Consider the following 22,112-nt stretch of genomic DNA (forward strand, 5'->3'; position numbering starts at 1 on the left):
GGGTAGAAGGCACAGGACGAGGAGCAGTATGCAAAGTTTACTATTTACTCTCACAGGAACACCAAACCAAACAAGACCCCAAACCCATTTTGTTAACAAATCGGTCTCCTCTGTTCCACGATCAGTCCTTGAAAGCAGAAACCACATTTACTAACCCCTGTATCCCAGGTAAGCAGGCCTGTACCAGAACCAAGTAGCCATCAGGTTACACCAGAAAATCTAAGTGGTCCGAAAGACAACTTGTTACAAATGCTTAATGTTTTTCCTCTGAAAATACCGTCAAGTCTACTAATGCAAATCCAGAATAGTACTGCCATTCAATTTAGCAGAATGCTACATAGTCTATATAGAATAAAAATTAGCCACAAAAATACCTTAGAAAAGATTTTTTTCTCCCCCTTGTGGAGACTTTTAAGATATTATGGAATTCTCAATCATTATATTCAAACTGCAACCAACCTTTGTTAACACTATTTTTTAATTCTTTCTTAAAAGGGAAAAAAGGGTAAATTTTTGATTTTGAAATATTGACAGGATCCTCCAAAGTTAAATATTAACATCTTTTCATCTCTCTTACGAGAACTTTACTGTAAACATACATTATCACAGAATTAACTATTCAATGTTACAAAATGTTATATTGAAAGAAAACAGATCTCTTCTGAACCCGGATTCTTCATCCACAAAAGTTTAATGACTAAAATAACACCACAGAATGAACAAATGTTTTATTGGCATGTTCATTGTTGTAAACAGCATCTGGCATGAAAAAGTTTTACCAAAACCTTTTTATTGATTTTTATAAATTAGATGGCATTTTCAAAATTGACGTAGAATTGTGTTCACTAAATAGCTGTATTTAGCAAACTTGTGGATTCTAACAGACTCTGCAATGAAATCATGGTGACTGTATTAGCCTGTGCCATGACCTGACTTCCTAGCAAGTTTATTCAACACGATGTTAAGACGTTTCCCCAAAGTTAAACTACATGTAACTACGTGTCAACTCCAAAAATTAAACTGGGACTTACAAGGTTTTAGAAGATTCAAACTTGAAGTAAAACTTCAAAAATAAATGTATAAAAGGAAAAAAACTGAAGCCACTGAACAGAAAAACCTCATTAACAAGGGCAAATACCATCGTATGGGACCCAGTGCTGAGGAAGCTCACTGAGGGCTACGTTTACATAGACTGCTATACCTCTCCATGTACACAAATGTACATCATGAGTGATATGTAAAAGGAATAACCATGGGAAATAGTTGAACTGCAATTATGGTAACTCAACAGGATCGATTTTATTTACATGCTGAATGAAGGAGTGAAACGAATTCTCTACATCCATAACTTATGTACAATCAGTTATAATTACAACATTGCAGCAATTTGAGCTGCCACCTGCTGGGAGCGGTCTAGGGAAATGTTTTGATGTTCTAGAATAATGTTCTTAATACTTTGCCAAAAATGAAAAAAATAAAAACACAACTTCACGATTCTTTACTGGGTTATGGCTGGTTCTAAGATTTTCTTTCTTCAGCTCCTGTTTTTGCTGCTTTCCAAGAGTCAACACACGCTGCATTTACTTCTGAATTGTCAATGAGGTAATGTGTGTATCAGTGAAATAAACAGAAAATTCATTCATTCATGGCCTTTGCACAGCTTTTATTATTAAGCTATGAGCATTCTGTTTGAGGCTGGTTTTACTAGCGGCTATGTGCACATCTGTCCGCAAGAAAAGAAGTTTACTCATTCCCCTTCCCACTTTTCTAGTAGCAGGTCTCGCTTTCTGTTTTTGCACATCCCTTTTCACTTTACAGTACATGTGACTATAGTGCACAACATGATTCCAAGTCACACAGCGGCCCACTGGGCACTGAGCTTCTGATTGGTGAAGGGCCGTCCAATCAGTGCTGGTGTCGCTGGGTTACCCCCTAACCATGTCCGGCCATCCCGGCACTACACAGTAGCAGTGAACCGTCTAATTAAAACCAAAATCCCCCAGGGAAATGCTACACTAGCAGAGTCAGTCTTGAGTTAGATCTTTATTTGGTGCTCCATCCAGATAAATTTTTAGTGCTTTCTCTTTCCGAGGTGAGTATGTTACACGATGTCCTGTTTTCTGGAGTCGACTGCTTTCTTTTTTCATCAGTTCATTTCTCTGCTCGTCTGTCAACTCCATTAATTCTTCTCTTCTATCCCTACATTTAAAATATTAATGACACATTAGACCAGTACAGCCATCTGCCTCTTTTAATTTATGTTTAAAAGCTATAATGCCCCTCAGTGAGAAAATTAAATCTGATTGTCACCACTTAAGTTATATAACTTATCCTAAGATGTCCTAGATTTCTAATGTGTTTATTATGTTAACACAGCACGCACTTCTAAAAACGGCATAGAATAATTTCCATGTTACTACTAGTATAATAATGGCTATCATTTATTGAACATCTATTTATAATAGCCATTAGGCCAGTTTTTTTAAATGCAGTATTTCAAATTCTCATAAAATCCTGCAAGGCTGACATTACTGATGCCATTTTACAGATGAGGACCTAGGTAAATAAATAACAAAGCTAAATTTGAATACATACCTGCCAGGCTCCAATGACTACTCTTTTTCCTCTCTCTATATAGAATGACAGATCCGGTAGCCACTAGCCATGTGTGTCTATTGAAGTATGTATGATCCAAATTGAGATGGGTGGCATATGTAATAAACACATAATATTTCTAAGACTACAAGGGAAATTATGCAAAATATCTTAGAAGTGATTTTTATATTGTTTACATGTCATAATGATATTTTGGATATAGTGGGTTAGAAATACTTATTAAAATAATGTTACCTTTCTACATTTTAAAATGTGGCTAACTAGAAATTTTAAAATGCAATATACGGCTTGTATTGTATTTCTACTGGTCAGGGCTATTCTATATCGTAACAATCATAAAGCTATTTATGAAAAATAAGATGTACAACAAAAATGTGGTATCTCTAGAAATAACCAAAACATTGTGAATGTTACCTATAAAATATGACTGCACCATCATCACAGATATAAAGAGGCCAGACATTCAGGGTAGAAACTTTGGGATTCCAGTCCAAATCCTGATGAATATCCAGGACAGAAATATCACAGGGAAAAGTTCCTCTACCCTAAGGAAAAAAGAATGAATGAATGAATGTCACCGTTGGCCATGTTTACTTAGCGTTAGTACCCAGATTTAAACACTCTCAGGGTCTTACCTTGGCAAACTCAATATCTTCTACAGGAATTCCACTGATTTCATAAAGCTGTAAGAGGAAACATTTCATGTGAGCTCACCTAAAAACTAAGTTTGCTGAAACAATTTTCCTTTCACCTTGTGAACACAGAAATAGTTTTGATTTTTTCCAAAGAAGTAACATGTTTGATTTTCCAAAGAAGTAACATGTAAAATTTTTTGAAAGCAGGAAGCAGAACTGTCTCCCCAGTCCACCTGCAAGTACCATGTCTCAAAATATCTATTTAGTATTAATATATTCCTTCCAGACCTTTTCCTATGCATATATAAACTATATACAAGTTTATAAAATACATAAAGCTGTATCTATGAAATATATCTATATGATAACTTTATATAACCTATAAAAAACAGGATACAGAGTAACCTCATTCTCTTCACTAGTTGAAAAATATACCATTTTATTTCCAATTGATGGACACTGAGCATGTTTTTAGGTTTTCCCAGTTACAATTCTATATAATATGTATACTCTGTATATATTTCCTTGCGTATCTCTACAAATTTCTTTTTACTGAATTCTTAGATGTGCAACTGCATGTGTGAAATGTTTATAAACAATGCCAAGCTGAACCCTGAAAAACTTATGTCAATTTAATCACTTATCGAAGGTCTATGATATTGCCTGGTTTACCCAAACCATGACGACTCTAGGTCCCCAGCCTCCAGGATCTAATGCCTCATGATCTGAGGTAGAGCTGATGTAGTAATACTAAAGTGAATAACAAACGTAATGTGCTTGAATTATTCCCAAGCCACCCTCCTTCCCCACCCTGCCTGGTTCAAAGAAAAATCACCTTTCATGAAAATGGTCCCTGGTGCCAAAAAGGGTGGGGACTGTTGCTCTAGATATTTTTATTTTCTAAATCTTCATCGTTATTTAGGAGGTAAAAAAATGCTATTATTGTCTTCTATTTTTAATTTTTTTTTTTTGCTGCTGTTATTGTTTTAACTTGTATTTCTTGTTCTATGAATTGCCTATTCATGTTCTCTGCTTATTTTAAAATTAGACTGTCCAGTTTATTAATTTGTATCTCCTTTTAAATTTGGATATGTCTCACATATGTTTCATATGTTTTCCCCTTTCTTTTAGTTTTGTTTATGCGTTGCTTTAAAAAAATTTTTTGAGGGGGTGGTGTGCAGAAGATTTAACTTTTATATTGCCTATCTTTCCTTTTCTGGCTTTTGGTATTATACTCACAAATACTTTTCCCTCTATGGGATTATAAACTTATTTTCAATATATTCATCTAGAACATTTATCATTTTACTATATTTTAAAATATAAATACATTTAGAATTTTTTGGTGTGAAATATGGAAATACATTTTTTCCCAAAATGCCAACTGTCCTAGTACCTTTCTCCAGGGATCCTTAGGATTCTCACCTTTGCTAACCCTAACCTTCAGCTGGATTCTCTGTTTAATTATACTTCATCTGTTTTTTTAAATATATATAGCAATTTACTCTAGTAACTCTAATCCTAACCACTCAGGGCAAACTTGATCCAAGTTATAGAAAGCGGGGCTCACTTCTGGACGGCCAGAAGTCAACATAATTTTTCAAAGCATCAGCAGCCCTGAGAAACAATGGCCATTTGGCACAGGTGCGACTGAAACAGAAAGGCTGCCGCATCAGTGTCTGGCACTCACTTCGTAGGGTCTCTCTTACGCAACACAGAGAAAAAGGTATGTTAGTTCATTTTGTTTAAAATGAGTTTACCTTATCTCGCAACTCATCAACACTACTGCTTTCCAACACAACCTCCTGGAAGGGATCCAACTTCATCTCTGAAGGCCTCCACCGTCTTGACAAAACTGCAAGTTGTGACATGGATTTCATCTTCTCCACCCCTAAGAATATGCAAGAGTAGGCCATCATTCTATTTACTCTCAAGATTCGTAATATGCCTTATATTGCCTCGAAAACAAAAAGATTTCCTTCAAGCATTGTTCTTAAAAAGTAGGCATAAAGAAACTAGTTATCCCAAGGAGTTTTTCAGAATAAAATACTCTCTCTTTCCCCTTCCAGTCTCAGAAGATAATTCGTAACCCCACAAGCTCTCCTTCCACCAGGACTCCTAATTTCACTCTCTCGTGAGTCTTGTTGGACACTGCTCTCCCAACTACTCTCATCTTTCGACCTCTAATCTTTGCCTTCTGTTGGCTCCCACCATCCCACAATCTAAAATCATCATCAAACAGCCTTCATTTTATCTTCTTTTTTCATTCAAGCTATCATTAATCCTTCTCTTTTACTCCCAAACTTGCTGATTCTTCAAAACCCAGCTCAACCGTCACCTTTCTCTTTGATATACAGAAGAGCCAATTGCACTGATGTGTTTCTTAGCACCTATCATTTTAGAACGACAGGTGTGTAGTTCTGGTGTTCCCATACACTGTGCATCTCGAGGGCAACCTTTATTCATTGTTGCAGCACCATGCATCAGAATGTCTGGCATTTTACAGGCCAATGTTTCTTAGATTTAATCACATGACTTAAATCTTACTCAAGTACTTTGATGCTAAAATATATACTGAAATGATACTGATGCACGGATCCACCATTCAGTGACATATTCTGGCTAATTCATCTCCGCCAATATATATTCTTTCCTAACAAGGGTGACGTCTATGTCCTTCATCTCTTCTTGGCCTACCCAGACACAGGATTACTCTGTAAGGCCCCAGATACTCAGAGAAGGAATAACTGATAACACACATTGCTCTTCTAGGTCACTGTTACTCAGTTATATGGGTTGAACTGTGTCCCCCATCAAAACATGTTGGACTCCTGAACTTCAGTATCTCAGACTGTGACCTTATTTGGAATTTACAACAGTAATCAAGCTAACATGAGGTCAGTTAAGGTAGGTACTAATCCGATATGACTAGTGTCCTTGTGATACAGGAAACTGGGACACGGACAGGAGCACCTGCACGGCGCACACCGTGTGACGTGAAGGCAGAGGCCAGGACAGTGTCGGGCATCTCTCTACAAGCGGGGACATGGGGCTGCCAACAAACCACCCCCGGGAGAGGCGTGCAGCAGACGCCCCTCACCGCCAGAAGGGACCAGGACATTGTCGGGCATCTCTCTACAAGCCGGGACACGGGGCTGCCAAGAAACCACCCCCGGGAGGGAGGCGTGCAGCAGACGCCCCTCACCGCCAGCAGAAGGGACCAGCCCTGACAGCATCCTGATCTCAGGTGGCCAGCCTCCAAAACTGTGAGAAGGTATATTTCTGTTGTTTAAGCCACCCAGTCTGTGGTACATTGTGATAGCCTAGAAAACTAATACTGTTCTCAAAATTTCTGAAAAATTAATAGCACATCCTCAAAGTAAATAAGCCAAAATGAGAAAATATACTAAAAAACAAACATGGTTAAGAAATTTTTACTTCAGTAAAAAGTACTAAAAATGCAACTCTGAAACTGCAACTTCCCTGAAAAGAGAGACTGAAAAACAAACACAGCTAAGAAATTTTTACTTTCAGTAAAAAGTACTAAAAATACAACTTTGAAATTGCAACTTCCCTGAAAGGAGGAATTCATATTCTTAAAATTAGAGAAAAGAAGAAATATTTAAAAGGCAAATGGGGCCCAGAGAAAGATAGAAGCAGCTCATTATTTGAGAAAAGCTACAGGCTTCTGTTATTTCTAGAGAACTTCTGATATTTCTCCACAAAAATAATGAAAATACCATCAAGAACTTCAAGGAAAACCTCCCAGTTGCTGGAAATATTAATATCTTCTTCATAAATATGATAATCCAAAAAGACAGTGCCAGGATTCTTCCATGTTTTTTTCCTTAGACGAAACCTACAAATGTGATAAGATATTTTAAACTACTATACTCTGAAATTCTTAACTTAAAAAAAGTAACATGAATCTGACATCAAGGAAAAAATGAAATGTTCAAATACAAAAGTCAAGTGGTTATTCATTAAAATTTTGGGAAAATACAATGAAATGATCTCAAGACATCAAACTGAGTGTCCTGCAAAGGAAGCTCATACTAATTCCTAAATAATTTTGCTTAGTTCTATCATATTAATCTACAGTACAAAATTCTGAACAGTACAGGAATTTAAAATTCTTCATTTTAGAAGATCATGCCAATCCATGTCAACTGACCACACTGTCTAACGGCGACGACACTGTAATTTCACTTTACCTGTCAATACTGAGCTCTAAACCACACTGCTCCCTGAGCTGAGGAATTAACTCCTCTTTTGATTGCCGTACAGTCATTCCTTTAGCAAAAACAGCGTCTAGCAGAAACTTGCATGGCTAGGAATGTAAAGATAAACAATTACACCCTGGATTACACATTAAAATGAGGATCAATAAAACATTTTATTTGTACTTTACAGTGTGACGATTACTGGACTGGGTTTAGGAGTCTGTCTTCCTATATTTAAATCTTGGCTCCATTACTTACTAACTCTGTTATCTTGAGCAAGTTTACTGAACATTTCTGTATCTCAGTTGTCTCATCTGTAAATTGGGGACAGTGTCTTCCTCAGAATCATTGTGAAGATTAGATATGATAATACATTCATATTTCTCTTCTTATAATACAATGATCATCACCTTTATAGAGTAAAATGAGGGAAATGAATGCTAATTTTTCAAATACATCTATTAATTGTCTCAAAAGATACAGAATCCACAAACCCCAAACTCAAAGAAAGATAAGTCAAAATAAGTGTAATGAATCACACATAAGAGATATAACTGATGCCTAATAAAATATTTGTTGAACAAATGAAGGCATTTTATGAAAACATTACCCGCTTGTTTGCTGTTTTTCACATCTGTCTAGGTCTTCATTGAGATGTTATAAATGTCTTAAAAATAGTGTCTTTGTCTTATTCTTCTGGGTATTTACCATCATTTTAAATATCACAGGAATATTTTATTACTCCCCTAGAACATAGTCTGTTTAGATTCTTAATCCGTTTAAAAGCAATATGAACTTGGGCATGTTATTTAATTTCTCTGCGCCTATGTTTCTTAACCTATATAGTGGGAATAACAGTACTTTTATAATAGAGTTAACTGATGAGGATTAAAGGAGTTAATATTTGTAAGTACTCAGAGAACAAAGAGGCACTAAATATAATGCTAGTTAAAAAATACTCTCTGAACTAAAAAAGTATATACTCTACAGGTCAGCTGCCATCCTTCTGTATCATTATACAATCATTCCCAGAAAATAAGCACGAACAAATCCACTTTTAAAAAGCAGAAAATGTATGCCATTCCAGCATTTGTATCAACACTTTAGATCAGAGGGATGACAAAAATGGTCTGAGGGCCACGATCTGGTGCCTGTTTTTCTGAGTGACGTGTTACTGGAAGGAAGTCACTGCTGTTGGCTTATGTATGGCCTCTGTCTGTTTCTGTGCTATAATGGCAGCACGGAGTAGCTGCAACAGAGACAGTATGGCCTGCACAACTGAAACATTCCCTAAGAAGAAATATTCCTTCTGTGTGTTGTGCTGTGCTTAGCTGCTCAGTCATGTCCGACTCTTTGCAACCCCTTAGACTGCAACCTGCCAGGTTCCTCTGTTCATGGGGATTTTCCAGGCAAAAACACTGGAGTGGGTTGCCATGCCCTCTTCCAGGGGATCTTCCCAACCCAGGGATCGAACTCAGGTCTCCTGCATTGCAGGTGGATTCTTTACCGTTTGAGCCACCAGGAAAGCCCTTTCCTTCTTTAGAGAGATAAAAAGAAATGTCTAGTAATAAAATCTATACACTGCATGTTTTTAATACCCAAAGTGACCTTACATTGCTTGTAAGCATGTTACTTACCTCTTGTTCATTGACTAGAAGCTGGTACACTTTAACTCTGTATTCTCCTTTTTTAAGTGCTCTTCCCAGTCTAATTGTAATCTACAAATTAAACACACTTTTTAAAAGATGTGCTGTCTCAGCAGAATAAACTACCCATTCTCACCCCAACTATTTAGGATTCTCCCCCCATTTCTCTAGATTCTGGGCTGTTTGAGAACAGGTATATCTTTTACTTCTGATTCCCCAATGCCTAGAATAGTAACTGACACACAGTTAACATTTAACAAATGTTTGTTAGATGAATGGAGAAAACAATAACAAAAAAACCCAATAATCACATAATCCTTTTAGGGTCTATCTATTTCATCTTACTTGGAAGTAGTGTAACAGACTCTAATTATGCAGAATTATTTTTATCAACCTTATTGTCATCTGAAAACGATGAAAGTGTCTCATTCAGCCGGACGCTCTCAAACTCTTGATTGCTGGCGTACACGCGAAAGACCTTGAAGTGAGAGGACAGAACTCCAACAAAGGGCTCTAAATGTTGTTTGAAAGTGGCCAGAGTAATTCTTTTGTCAACATGCACCATCAACCCTAAGCACACAAATACACAGACACACACAAAAAAAGAAACAAAAATGTAAAAGAAACCTCTTAAGAGTATAAATAGAGCAGATTATAGACTGCTAACTACACTGTGAGCAGGAAAAAGCAGCCCTTTTCAGTCACCTGCCTTTTAGCTGCTGCACTGCACTGAATGCACATGGACACTGAGCACACGCTACGTATAACCTGACGGCTTTAAACATTCTGAGATACTTAAGTGTGAGATATTTGCTTATTCATTGTGGTCACTAATTTAAAAATCAAACTTCCAGGAATGTTTTTCAAATACATACATTTCTAGTTCTGTGCAGGCTCTGGCTGCATCTCACCCCTGCCTCTTCTGCTTCCTTACTAGATGTCAAGACACAGAGCAAGTCACCAGCCTCCGTACCTGCGTTTTGTCATTTGAAAAATGGAGATAATAACAGTACCTATCTCATCGTATCTTACTGTCAATTCAGTGAGGTTAATAAGTTAATCATGCTTTTAGAATCGTTTCATAATAGTAATAACCTCAGAATCTAATTTTTTAGATTTACTAAAAATTTAGTAAATCTAGTTCTGGGATTTCTACTAAAAATGTCAAGACTAGCATACAAAGATGTCTGTCTTATTATGTAGTTGGTTGGACTGTAACAGAAATACCTACATGGATCAGAAGCTCCAACCTCGTCTAAGCTTCAATTTAAGCTCTCTTTGCATTATAATATGGACTTCCCTGGTGACTCAGATGGTAAAGCATCTGCCTAGAACGCGAAGACCCAGGTTCAATCCCTGCGTTGGGAAGATCTCCTGGAGAAGGAAATGGCAACCCACTCCAGTACTCTTGTCTGGAAAATGCCATGCACAGAGGAGCCTGGTAGGCTACAGTCCATGGGGTCGCAGAGAGTCAGACACGACTGAGCAACTTCACTTTCACTTTCTTTTGCATTATAATAGGATTATCTTTGATGTGCTTTATTTTTTTCTAATGCTTATTATTTTAATCTTTGTCCTTTTATTTTATAAGCCATTCATGATGATACTTTTGGAATATACTCATGACTTCTGGAATATATTTCTTACTCTGATCTTTATATTCTATTAGAGAGCAAAAACATCACTAGTTATCTCTTTCTCTTAATAATAAGACAGTGCCGAATGCAGAAGCTGCCACAGAGTCTCAGGCTCATGGTTTCTCTGCAGCCCTAAGGCTCTCTGTAGGGCAGACCACAAGCTTTCTGTGAAATTTACATGAAAGGTGAAGAATGAAACCTTTATATACTCTTGGTTTCCATTTTCAAGTCATCCCAACTAGGATTGATGAATTTTTCTGAATGGATTTTTCAAATAATGTCTATTTACTATTTTCCCGGTTATAAAATACTGATTCACTAGAGAAAATGTGACAAGTATGAATTAGCAGAAAACATACAGTGATGAACTTTATTTACTGTATATGCCTTTTGAGGCAGTATAGCTTTTACTTTGTTTAAAACATCTATTTCTAAGCTTTAAGGAATGTCCCTACATATTAACAATCTAGCTTTTGGCAAACAAACCTCTATTTATTAACCAGAGAGGGGTTAAATTTCTTGAGTGAAGGGTGCAATGAAAAAATTTCTTGATTAGAAATAAGCAGCCTATGGCTGCATTTCAGTTTTGCCACTTTGGTCTGATAAACGGCTATAGGTACTTATCCAATCTCTGAGCCTTAGTTTTCTCATGGGATTATTACCCAGTCTCATTGACTGTTGTTCAACAAATGTAGTACATTCTAAGGCATTACTCAAATAAAAGCTATCACTGCCGTTTTGGTTTCTCTTGTAACTCCTAGTAATGTTGTATCACAGGAAGACATGAATGTTCATTGGTTACTGATACAGTCCAATATGGTGATTAGAACCAAGTGTTCTGGAGTTAGATGGCCTGGCTGGAATGAAGTTCTTGTTCCCCTTCACATATTAGATTTGTGACTTCGACTAACTTCTCTGAACTTCAGTGATCTCTATTATAAAACAAAGATAACAATCTTTATATATCATAATGTGTTTTTGGGTCAATACATGCAAAATGCTTAACACAGCACTGACAAAGTGTTAGCTTAATTGACAAGCTATAATTATTTAGTGGTTTTACAGAACACCATCATATCGATTTTCCTATCTATGCCTTCATACAGAAGAGTTCAGTCTCTTCACAGCTCCAAGTTTAAAGTGCCCTCAAAAGCTTTCCTTTTTCATTCTTCTATGTATTTCTTGAAAGAGGTGGTAACCAAAATTGTACAAAGAAGTTTCAGTGCAAATACATGACCATTTTTATTACTCTGGTCTTCCTATTTATAACCTACTGCCTGCAGATTACAACTAGGTCACACTGGGAGAATATTTTCAAAGAGGTCTATAAGTACTCCCTGAAACGATTTCTGGATTATAACTAATTGCTTCAAGACCATCATTTTAAGTGTTATTTGGTTACCACCTAAATGAACTGCCTATACAGTGCAGGGCACATGACTCTTCAGGTATCAAATTCTCTGTTCACCCATTCTACCTTGCCATTTCATCGTTCTGAAGAACCTGTATTGTTACTTGTCACCCACATTTCCCAAGCACCTACTTTCAGATCCCTGTGGAACTGTGATGAAGCAGTCATAGTACAGATTCCTGAAACACTTCGCTGGCCATCATCCCCATTCCCTTTCCCCTAAGCCAGTTTGTTAAACATGAAAAGACACTTTGCAGGGTTTTCACCTTTTCTTCTCAAACAACCTTCTGTATAGCTTCTGAACACTTAAATAATTCATAGAAGATTATTTCTCTTCATCATATGTTTTACTATTTCCATGAATGCTAGTAAATTAGCCCACAATGTATTTCTAAAAAGGTTAAAATGGTTAGCAGGCTCCTTTTGTAAAGATTCCATTAACCGTTTTAAGATGGAAATGAGACCCTTCAAACTATAATTCTAAATATCCCCACTGAATCTTTCCTACAGTTGAATGCAGTCAAATTTCTAGTATATCATTCAAAAACAAACTCCTTGAAAGATATTTCTAACCTTTTTCCAAAGAGATGCTATGCTATGTATGCTAAGTCGCTTCAGTCGTGTCCGACTCTGTGCGACCCTATGGACAGCAGCCCCCAGGCTTCTCTGTCCACAGGATTCTCTAGGCAAGAATACTGGATTGGGTTGCCATTTCCTTCTCCAAAAGAAAAGGATGAGCAGTATCTTATTAAAGATGGTATTCTTATACAAATCAAGTTCCCAAATGTGTTTCATACCAGTGTCCTGAATATTGGGGGAATAAAAGAAAGACCTCACATCTAGATGAAAACAAATGATCTGGAATTGTTTGCTAATATGTTACCAAACAGAAACTAGTTACCTCATTAGAATGATTCTCTAACAAGAGAACCAAAGGCAGAGAAAATATGCTAACATTGAAAAGAATCCTGAATTTAGGTTATATGTGAGGATGAGTGGCTTGAATGAGGTTGCTTAATTTGGGATTAGATATTGTGAAATTTATCTGACATCTGTAGACATAGGCTGGATTATAAACTGTATATCTTGCTGTGAAGCTATTTTTAATTTCTACAATGCTCTTGAAGGGTTGAGAATGATAAGAAAGCAGTGTAGGTACGAGCTATCTTTCCTTTACTATGATGTGAGAAAACAAACAGCGGTTAGCAGTGAGAAGGTGGAGAAATGAGTACCAGGCTTGCAACTGGAATACTTGAATCTGATCCCAGCAGTGTGACCTACTAACTGTGTGACCTCAGGAAAATTAACTTGTAGGAACCAGTTTCTTCATCTGTGAGATATGTTTAACAATATCAATTTCACACAGCTGCTGAGGACTAAATAACATAATAATGAGAGCTGTAAGAAAAAAAAAAAAGCCCATGAAAATTAAAATTTAAGTATTACTATGATAGAGTTTCTCTGTCTCCATTTTAATCTACCAATACACATTTTCCCACTTGAGTTTCTTTAAGATATAGGTATGGATGTCAAATAATTATGCTGTTTTTGAACCTACTTAAAAACACAAACTTATGTATTTTTACTACTGATTTCATAATTTCTATTACTTCCTTTTAAAAGATCCAATTTTCAGAGTATAAGCATCATAGCATTTAACTAATATAGTGGTTTTTTGTGCACCTTCTCTTCATGAGATGAAGCCTAATGCTGCACTTTAATCATCCCTACTTCTAACAAATACATAGGGCCTGGTTACAGCTTATATTCAGGAAATAATAGTTGTGGAGGCATACAAACGGAGAGATGAAGAGTGGGGCTCGCTTACAAACTAATAGGAGCAAGTACATTCATTCTAGAGCTTTAACCTTTAGTAATGGTCCCACTAGTTACTAGCCATATATGTATTTTTGGGAAAGTCATTCACCCTCTGTGAGTTTCAGCTTTCTCATCAGAGGATATCAATGTCTATTTTATTAATCTCAGAGAAGCTTCAAGTGAGAACAAACAAGTGTTTTGAAAAGTAAAATATAAAAACATAAGGGGTAATACTAATATTTGCCTTTCAGACTAATGCAAAATATTTAGGTTTTCAGCTATTTCCCTTTTATACTTGAAGAAATATTTTGTATCTTGCACCTGTTTGTCCTGCTAATTCTCCGGCTGGTTTTAGTTTGATATTTTATGAATTCTTTTATTAAGTCTCATACAATGTTATGTTTTGTTGTTGTTTGTCCAAGTGCCCAAATCACTTCCATTCTGAGGTTATACAATTCAGAATTTCTAGTTTACAACTTGCCTGAGGTTTCCTTCAAAGAGATGTGGGGGGAAAGGTCCCTTTTCTTTCTCTGACTTTCCCAGTTATGTACTTTTTAGGGGGTGTAGGAATGGTGCACCTTGGAGTAGGTGATGGAAGAAAGGGAAGGAATGCACACATTAAAATTTTTTCTAGGCACTGAATATAAAAGTTTCTAGAGTGCCTGGCCTTTTTTTGTATATTATTTGCTATTTAAACTATTTCTTTTCCTTTTTAAAATTTTGAACTGTTATTATACTTCTTTCCTTTAAAAATATTCTTAGTTTCTTTCTTTTTAACACCAGAGTCTGGACATCATTCCATCACAGGTCTAAGAACACTGCTCACTACAACTGTATCCAAAATGAAAGCAAAGAAGAGAGGATAATCTTATAATCCAGGATGCTACAGGTAATCTTAAGACAAAGCATCTCTCTTAGCTGATTCTTCTCAACTAAAAATTTAAATGAACTGATAAAAAAGACCTGAGGCTGTTTCAAGAAGCAGCCTTTTTCTTTCAAGTACATACATTTATGTCCTTCCCCAGAACCTTCATCTGCAGCATAGGGCTCTGCTTTGAAATACATGTACTGTATTTCTCCCCTACTCTTGCCACTCTCATCATATTCACTGTCCGTTCCAGAGTCTTCTTCTGCTGTATCCCATGTCTCCTTTTTCCCTTCGTTCGCTTTAGTTCTTCTACTACTCGTGATGCTGTGAGAGTCAAGTCCATTAGCCAAAGGGATCTGGGCATTATCTGCATTGCACAAAGTATCACTGCTATGACTCGAGCTAAGAATATCACTGTCCACCGAACTTGTACTCCTATCATTATTCACATCTGAATCTGATCGCTCTTCAGACTGAAAATTTTCAGGATCAGAAGTCTGCATATGCTGTTCAAGTTCTCTATTATCCACTGAGGCTGAGGAGCCCCTCTCATTGAGAGGTGATTCAATGTTTTCAAAGTCACTTGTCTCAGTACTCTTGCTGCTGTCCCCATTATCTCCCTCCTGCTGCTGCTGCAGTGACAAGCTTTTGAGTTTTTCAGTGCTTTCTTCTAGAATAGCTTCCACAGACTTTAGGCTCCCTGCAGGTCCTTTGACTCTTTCACAGTCATCACCCACGTTCCCAGAGTCACCCCCAGCTTTCTGGTATGCTGTCCTTTTGGAAAAAGATCCTGGAGATTGTTCAGGTAGCAAAACAAATAATCTGATTGTATTTGCATGCCGATCCAGGAGTTTCCATAAATGAGAGTCTGTAAAGGCCATCTGGTAATCCAGAGTCTCAGAGCTTTCAACAAACACCTAAACAGTAAGTTAAAGAGTTACATTACACCATTAATTTTGGGGACAATCTCATTCAATGTAAGAATAATACCACATCAGTATAAGACAGTGCACAATAGATTATAAAATGTGAGATGATAATGTTTCTAAAGGACATATATATTGTTTTTGGAGACTAAAACAAACTTTATGTTCATATCTCCTTGTAACTGGCCATAAACTGTGCTAAGATAGATGGGGCACACGTGTGTGTGTGCCTGCCAAATCTCTTGCTTACTGGAATATTCATAAAAACATCTTGGCAATGCAACACCAAAATCCAAGTTCTATAAAAAAATTTATGGACAAATGACTTGATTCTATAGCAAATAAACTGCAAGGAAACAAACATGAAGGGAAAGCTTTAGACTAAAATAAACTTGAGATATTACGGTCTTTATTCAGATTCTGATTTGAGCAACTTTCACTGAAAAAAAATTTTTAAGATAATCAGGGAAATCTGAATACTGACTAGATATTGGTTAATATTAAGGCATTTCTGTTAATTTTAGGTGTAATAATGTAATTGTGGTTATGTTTTTAAAAGAGTTCTCATCTTTTAGAAATATACACTCATATTGCTTATAGATGAAATGATATGATGCTGGGGATGTTTCTAAAATAATCTAGGGGAAGTAGTTAGTTACATATAGATGAATTAAGACTTAATAATTATAGAAGCTGGGTGATAAGTACATAAGGGTTCATTACACTATTTTCTGCATTTCTGCATATATTTGAAATTTCCTATAATAAAATTTTAAAAAGTGAAATGCATATATATGTATCTGGCAATTATGAATAGCATTTTGATTTTTGTATAAATGTTATTCAATAAATGTTATAAATGAGGGCTATAAGCTAACCATTTAAGGAAAAAAATTAAGTTAGATCCTTCCCACTCCTTACCCTAAAACAGTATTAGGGTAGATTAGAGATTTTAATGTTATATACAAATACCACACACAAGTACTGCAAGAAACTAGAGGTGAATAAAAATTACTCATCAAAATTAATAAAACAGTATAAAAAAAGGGCTAAATGTGATAAAAGATCAATCTTTCCTAAGATGAAAGAGACTGGAAATGGTGATAAATAAAAGATGGTAATCGAGGAAACTTTGCTACAGTTTATCCAGAGTAAACCAATAGCATAGGAATAAACACATGAAAAATGATATGATGGAAACATAATGATACCAAGAGATGCAACAAAAAGACCAACATTAACTTTCTTTTTCCTTCTAGAGATAAATGAGTAGGCAAAGGGAATAACATGGAATGAACCCAAGAAAAGAATTTTTTGTATACTAGGCATGCTTCAGACTCACCATGAAGTACCGCTTTAGGGGAGGAGCTCAAGAATGAACAAAATTCAGAGGACATAATCACTGTGACCAGAAGTAGTCATCAAGGTTCCACCAGAGAGGCAGGACTAATCAGGGACTTGAAAAATAAATGTAGGGAGATGGGGGAAAACACTACATGTGGGGGCGGCACATGAACAAGGCAGAAAGGAGAACCACCAAGATTCACTTAGAAGACAAAGAAGTATGATCTGACCTGACTATAAAGATAGGTAGTTACTGGAAGGATGTGAGAATTTAAAAGGTAAATTTCAGACAAATGGTGACTAGCAGTATAGAAAATAGTAATGGAAAAATAAAAGACATACCTTATTACTTCTAAAAAACCCTTCGTTTTTCAGGGTTTTACTGGGCACAGTGAGAAGGCGCAAGTCATTGTAGCAGCGCTCCAGCACTACTCTCATTGTCTCAGCAGGTAAATGGACGGCCTGAAATGAAAGTGATTTAATTAAAAGCACTTTCTCAAAATAATTATGCTTGACTTGGAAATATATGAAAATAAGACACTGTTGAGTTCTTAAAAACAGCAGAAAGAAAATTAAGAGAAAAATAATCTTACTAGAGATTTACAAATTAAAAAAAAAAAAAACATTAGTCCTATCCACTAACTAGCCTGTAAATTAGGAGAACAGAGTATCACTTATAAATGTATGCTCTGAAACTATTTTAAAAGTAACAATTACTCACTAAAAGTTCTATTTCTCCCAAACTCATGAAGTAAATGAGGTGATCTGATTCCAAAGAAATTGAGTAACTGACTGTGAGAACTGATGTCAAACCACTTAACTTCGTGACTTTTGATCAGGTCTTCTGTATTGTGTTAATACTTCTACTAAATCAATTTTTTTTCTGTGTAAAATGAGATTAAATTAGTAGGTAAAATTTAAAGTTATTCTAAAATTTCATGTCCTTAATTTTTGGTGTCACTTAAGAGATTTCTCATGAAATGAACAAATAAAAATAATTTACATTTTACAAAACCTCATTTGTATAGTTAACGATGACTAATTCTGAAGCATCCTAGTTATAAACACTAAATTTCTTGGCATCCTGTTTTCTGTCTATACTCTACAGACATATTTTTCCCCAACAAAATTATAAGTTTCAGCGAAGAAAAGACATGTGTTTCTTTTGTATTCTACCTCAGTGCTCGTAGACTAAACTATAAAACAGAGCAGTTAATCATAAACTATGACTTCAAAATATGATCTGTTTCCTCTGATTATTACTGTGGCAAATGTGTTGGAAGTAATTTTTTAACATAGTAATAACAACTAACTTCTATATAATACTTCACATTTATTTTCACAAAAAGAGCATTTATTTATTTTACTCATGTTCACAACAACCCTGTTAAAATAGGCATTAAAAAATTCCAGATGAGGTAAAAGACAATACTACCATAAACTGAATAACTAGAAATGACTGGGAACTGGAAGTTTCTTGACTTGTGATTTCTGAACAATTTCCACCACACCAAAGGACCCTGCTGCTGCTGCTGCTAAGGCGCTTCAGTCGTGTCCGACTCTGTGCGACCCCATAGATGGCAGCCCACCAAAGCTCCCTCATCCCTGGGATTCTCCAGGCAAGAACACTGGAGTGGGTTGCCATTTCCTTCTCCAGTGCGTGAAAGTGAAAAGTGAAAGTGAAGTCACTCAGTCGTGTCCGACTCTTTGCAACCTCATGGACGGCAGCCCACAAGGCTCCTCCGTCCGTGGGATTTTCCAGGCAAGAGTACTGGAGTGGGGTGCCATTGCCTTCTCCCCAAAGGACCCTAAGTGGGGTTAATTTTGCCTGTATTTGTGTGCTCAATGTTCTACAGAATACAAGACCCCTGAAAGGATTATAATCATTTCTCTGGAGTGAAACAGTTTTCTATCCAAGGAAATCTGAATGTTTCATCATGATGTTTTTCAGTTCAAGAATTCTGAATGAGCCTATGCTCTTTACTATTAACTCACATAATGTGACTGATAGCAGCTTACTCTTCTACTTCTATTCATTTATCACTGTCTTTCTGGTTACCCCAATGTGAAACTCCTCAGGTCTTCTGTGTTCCTGCCTTGCTCTAATATTTAGCAATTGTAAGTGCTGCCAATTTTATTTATAGATTCACTCTTACAAATCTCTACTTTTTTCATTTCTGGTCATATGTGTTCACCTAAATTATTTCAACAACCTCATCTGTTAGTATGTTCCTGGCTCCTCCCTCAGCCCACTGGGAACGCTAGTCTGGAACTGCCAGAATTACCACACTACAGCACAGCTCTCTTATCATAACACTGCTGTGCTTAGAAAAACAACCAACCAACCAACCTACTTCCTACATTAAACAGAGTCCAAACTTTTCTGTTTACATTTAAAAACCTGCCATGAGATAAAGTGAACCTGTGTTTCCAGGCATGTACTTTACAATGATCCAGCCAAACACACAGTCACTGCTACATGCACTTGCTTCACATTCTTATCTTCACATTTAGGCCAGTCTGTTTCTTCCATTATGAAGCATCCTTTTCTCCCAACTAGTCATCTCCAAGCTATAAATACATTGGCTTCTTGAGGTAAGTATCAGTTCCTACATCTAATAACTACCACACAGTGCTTTGTACATAGCAGGCATTTAAAAATATTCATTGACCAATTTTAAAACTTACCTTTGATATAAGCTGTTTGAATTCTGTAACTGTTTCATTTAAGTAAGCTCGAACAGTGATAGGAGCAGCTACAGATTCTGCCTTTAGATCAACAACATGAACTTTCACCATTACTTCTGTCACATTGAAAAACACAGAAACACAAATGGAGGTTCTTTTTTAAAACGGCATTTCACATTAGCAATGCATTCTAAATGTGTTTCTAACAAACAGCAAAGATAATGTTTTTCTAATTGTCAAGATGGTAGATGTATATGTTAACATGCATAATACAATTAACACTTCTTTCACAATTTATCACATTACAAATATATATAAAGAACTAAAAAATAAAGCGAATAAAAAGGTTCTTATAGATCTCTTTAAACAAGGCCAAAGTCAAAATGTGATTTTTAAAAATACATGCTTTGTTTCCTTATAAAATATTAATACCACTCCTATCAAATTTTTTAAGCATACTAAAAATACACATCCAAAGTTCTAAAATACAGAGCAAAACCACAACACTAACATAAAATAACTAGAGAAAACAAATACTAAAGGGACATAGCAGCCCTACTTGCTTTTTACAACATTCACTGAACAATTCAAGACCTTGTTCATAATCAAAGACTTCTTCTCAAAATAATATTCTCTATATCCTATGGAAAATTCAACAGAAAAGCTTTGGTTTACATGTTTGTTTTCTGACTTAAAAGTTTCACGTTATAACTTAATGCTATCTTCTCTCCTGTTTTTAGGAAATCATATATAACTTAACTTTCAGTCACCAGAAAAATAAATGATCTTCAACCACCAGATTTAGCAGATATTCTCCAGCTTTAACTGTTTTAATCTCTTGTATGTAGTACATGTCAATCTTCCATTTCCCCCCATGTAGCTAATCTAAATTTGAATATTATTCTAAAGTATTGACTATTAAACAATAAAGGAGATTACAAGTGTCATAATACACAACAACGTTTAGAGTTCTCTTTTTAAAAAGTGAGTTATTTTGCTGACCAATGTTATACTTTTATCATAATTTCTACAGTCTAGTTCAAAAATAATCTGAAATAAAATACTCCAAAGGGACTCTTTATGGATAGAGTGGAGTATGACTGAAGAAGCTCTTGAAAGAATACCATACTTAATCTACTTTGGAAAGAGGAGGCTTCAAAAAAAGGACGTGTGGAAGATCCACAGCAGAACAGAATTTGAAAGAGTTATGGAACCATGTCTTCAAGGAGACCCTGAAAGACTCTACTTCTGAGACTTTATGAGAATATACTTTTTTGGGCTGTGGTCTTCTCTATAAAGAGAGAGGCAGGGGAAGAGGCAGAGGCAGAGATAGGAAGGAAGGATGATTTAGTACTGGAGAAGAAAAATCCTACTGAAGACTTTGTTTTTTGCTTTGTTATTTGTTTTTTAAATTTTGTGTATAGTTTTTTGAAAGTAGTCTAGAATTTAATTCCAGGTTTGTGGCTCACTACTTCAAAACCTATCGAAATTATTATACATTCTGAGAACATGTAAAAAAATTTTAAATAATTTCTATAAACAAAGAACTTTATGAAAATGTAAGTCCTTTACAATTCAAAATACCATAAAAATGCTTACCTCCAGGTTTATAAGACTGGAAAACTTGATCAGGTCTTCTTGTCTCCAACAGCAGATCAAACATGTATGTTGACTTGACTCCACCTAGTAAAAGACCCATTGGAGTATCTTCTTCTCCTTCATATGATCGTTCAAGATAATCATGAAACTCGTCATATTTAACAAGACGACAGCAATCCATGGGTATTACCTCTTCTAAATCCATCATCTAAAAGAATACAACACCCAAGGAAAAAGGAAAAAAAATTTTTTTAATCTGATATGTAACTATACTAACAAGAGGTCCTAACAAACAATAAAGTCCATATATATATTTATGATTTGCATAAAAGCTCAAAGGCATGACTTAAATGGTATTTTAAAATAACCATATTTCATTATCCCTCAAATTATACAACCTATATACTAACATATTTTAAAGACTTTTAAAAAGTTAACATTCTAAACTTTAGAATGTATCTGCTACAGTGGTACTACTGGTAAAGAACTTCCCTGCCAATGCAGGAGACATAAGAGACACAGGTTCCATCCCTGCACTGGGAAGATCCCCTGGAGGAGGGCATGGCAACTCTCACTCCAGTATTCTTTCCTGGAGAATCCCATGGACAGAGGAGCCTGGCAGGTTACAGTCCACAGGGTCACAAAGAGAAGGACATGACTGAAGCGACTTAGCAATAAAAAACAAAAACAATCTTAATATA

The 22,112-nt window shown here is 35.9% G+C and overlaps 1 protein-coding gene across 6 annotated transcripts in view; it reads right to left on the bottom strand.

Annotated features, from left to right (window-relative positions):
- Nucleotides 1–460: 460 nt before the first annotated feature.
- The window catches only part of USP47 (ubiquitin specific peptidase 47), a 105,585-nt gene continuing 83,933 nt past the window's right edge, over nucleotides 461–22,112 (bottom strand). For 5 of the 6 annotated variants that reach the window (XM_024975180.2, XM_005215934.5, XM_005215933.4 and 2 more), the window contains 12 exons: nucleotides 21,412–21,619; nucleotides 19,813–19,928; nucleotides 17,467–17,586; nucleotides 14,994–15,771; nucleotides 9,515–9,690; nucleotides 9,112–9,192; nucleotides 7,466–7,581; nucleotides 6,992–7,110; nucleotides 5,012–5,142; nucleotides 3,252–3,299; nucleotides 3,031–3,161; nucleotides 1,643–2,199 (listed from right to left, as the gene is read on the bottom strand). In XM_024975180.2, coding sequence (XP_024830948.1) covers nucleotides 2,025–2,199; nucleotides 3,031–3,161; nucleotides 3,252–3,299; nucleotides 5,012–5,142; nucleotides 6,992–7,110; nucleotides 7,466–7,581; nucleotides 9,112–9,192; nucleotides 9,515–9,690; nucleotides 14,994–15,771; nucleotides 17,467–17,586; nucleotides 19,813–19,928; nucleotides 21,412–21,619 — 2,199 coding nt within the window. In that variant the 3' untranslated portion in view covers nucleotides 1,643–2,024. Of the gene's footprint in view, nucleotides 2,200–3,030; nucleotides 3,162–3,251; nucleotides 3,300–5,011; nucleotides 5,143–6,991; nucleotides 7,111–7,465; nucleotides 7,582–9,111; nucleotides 9,193–9,514; nucleotides 9,691–14,993; nucleotides 15,772–17,466; nucleotides 17,587–19,812; nucleotides 19,929–21,411; nucleotides 21,620–22,112 lie in introns of all 6 variants that reach the window. The other variant, NM_001243290.1, reaches the window with a different exon arrangement.

The sequence above is a fragment of the Bos taurus genome, chromosome 15 (genome assembly GCF_002263795.3).
Source record: "Bos taurus isolate L1 Dominette 01449 registration number 42190680 breed Hereford chromosome 15, ARS-UCD2.0, whole genome shotgun sequence".
NCBI classification, from domain to species: Eukaryota; Metazoa; Chordata; class Mammalia; order Artiodactyla; family Bovidae; genus Bos; species Bos taurus.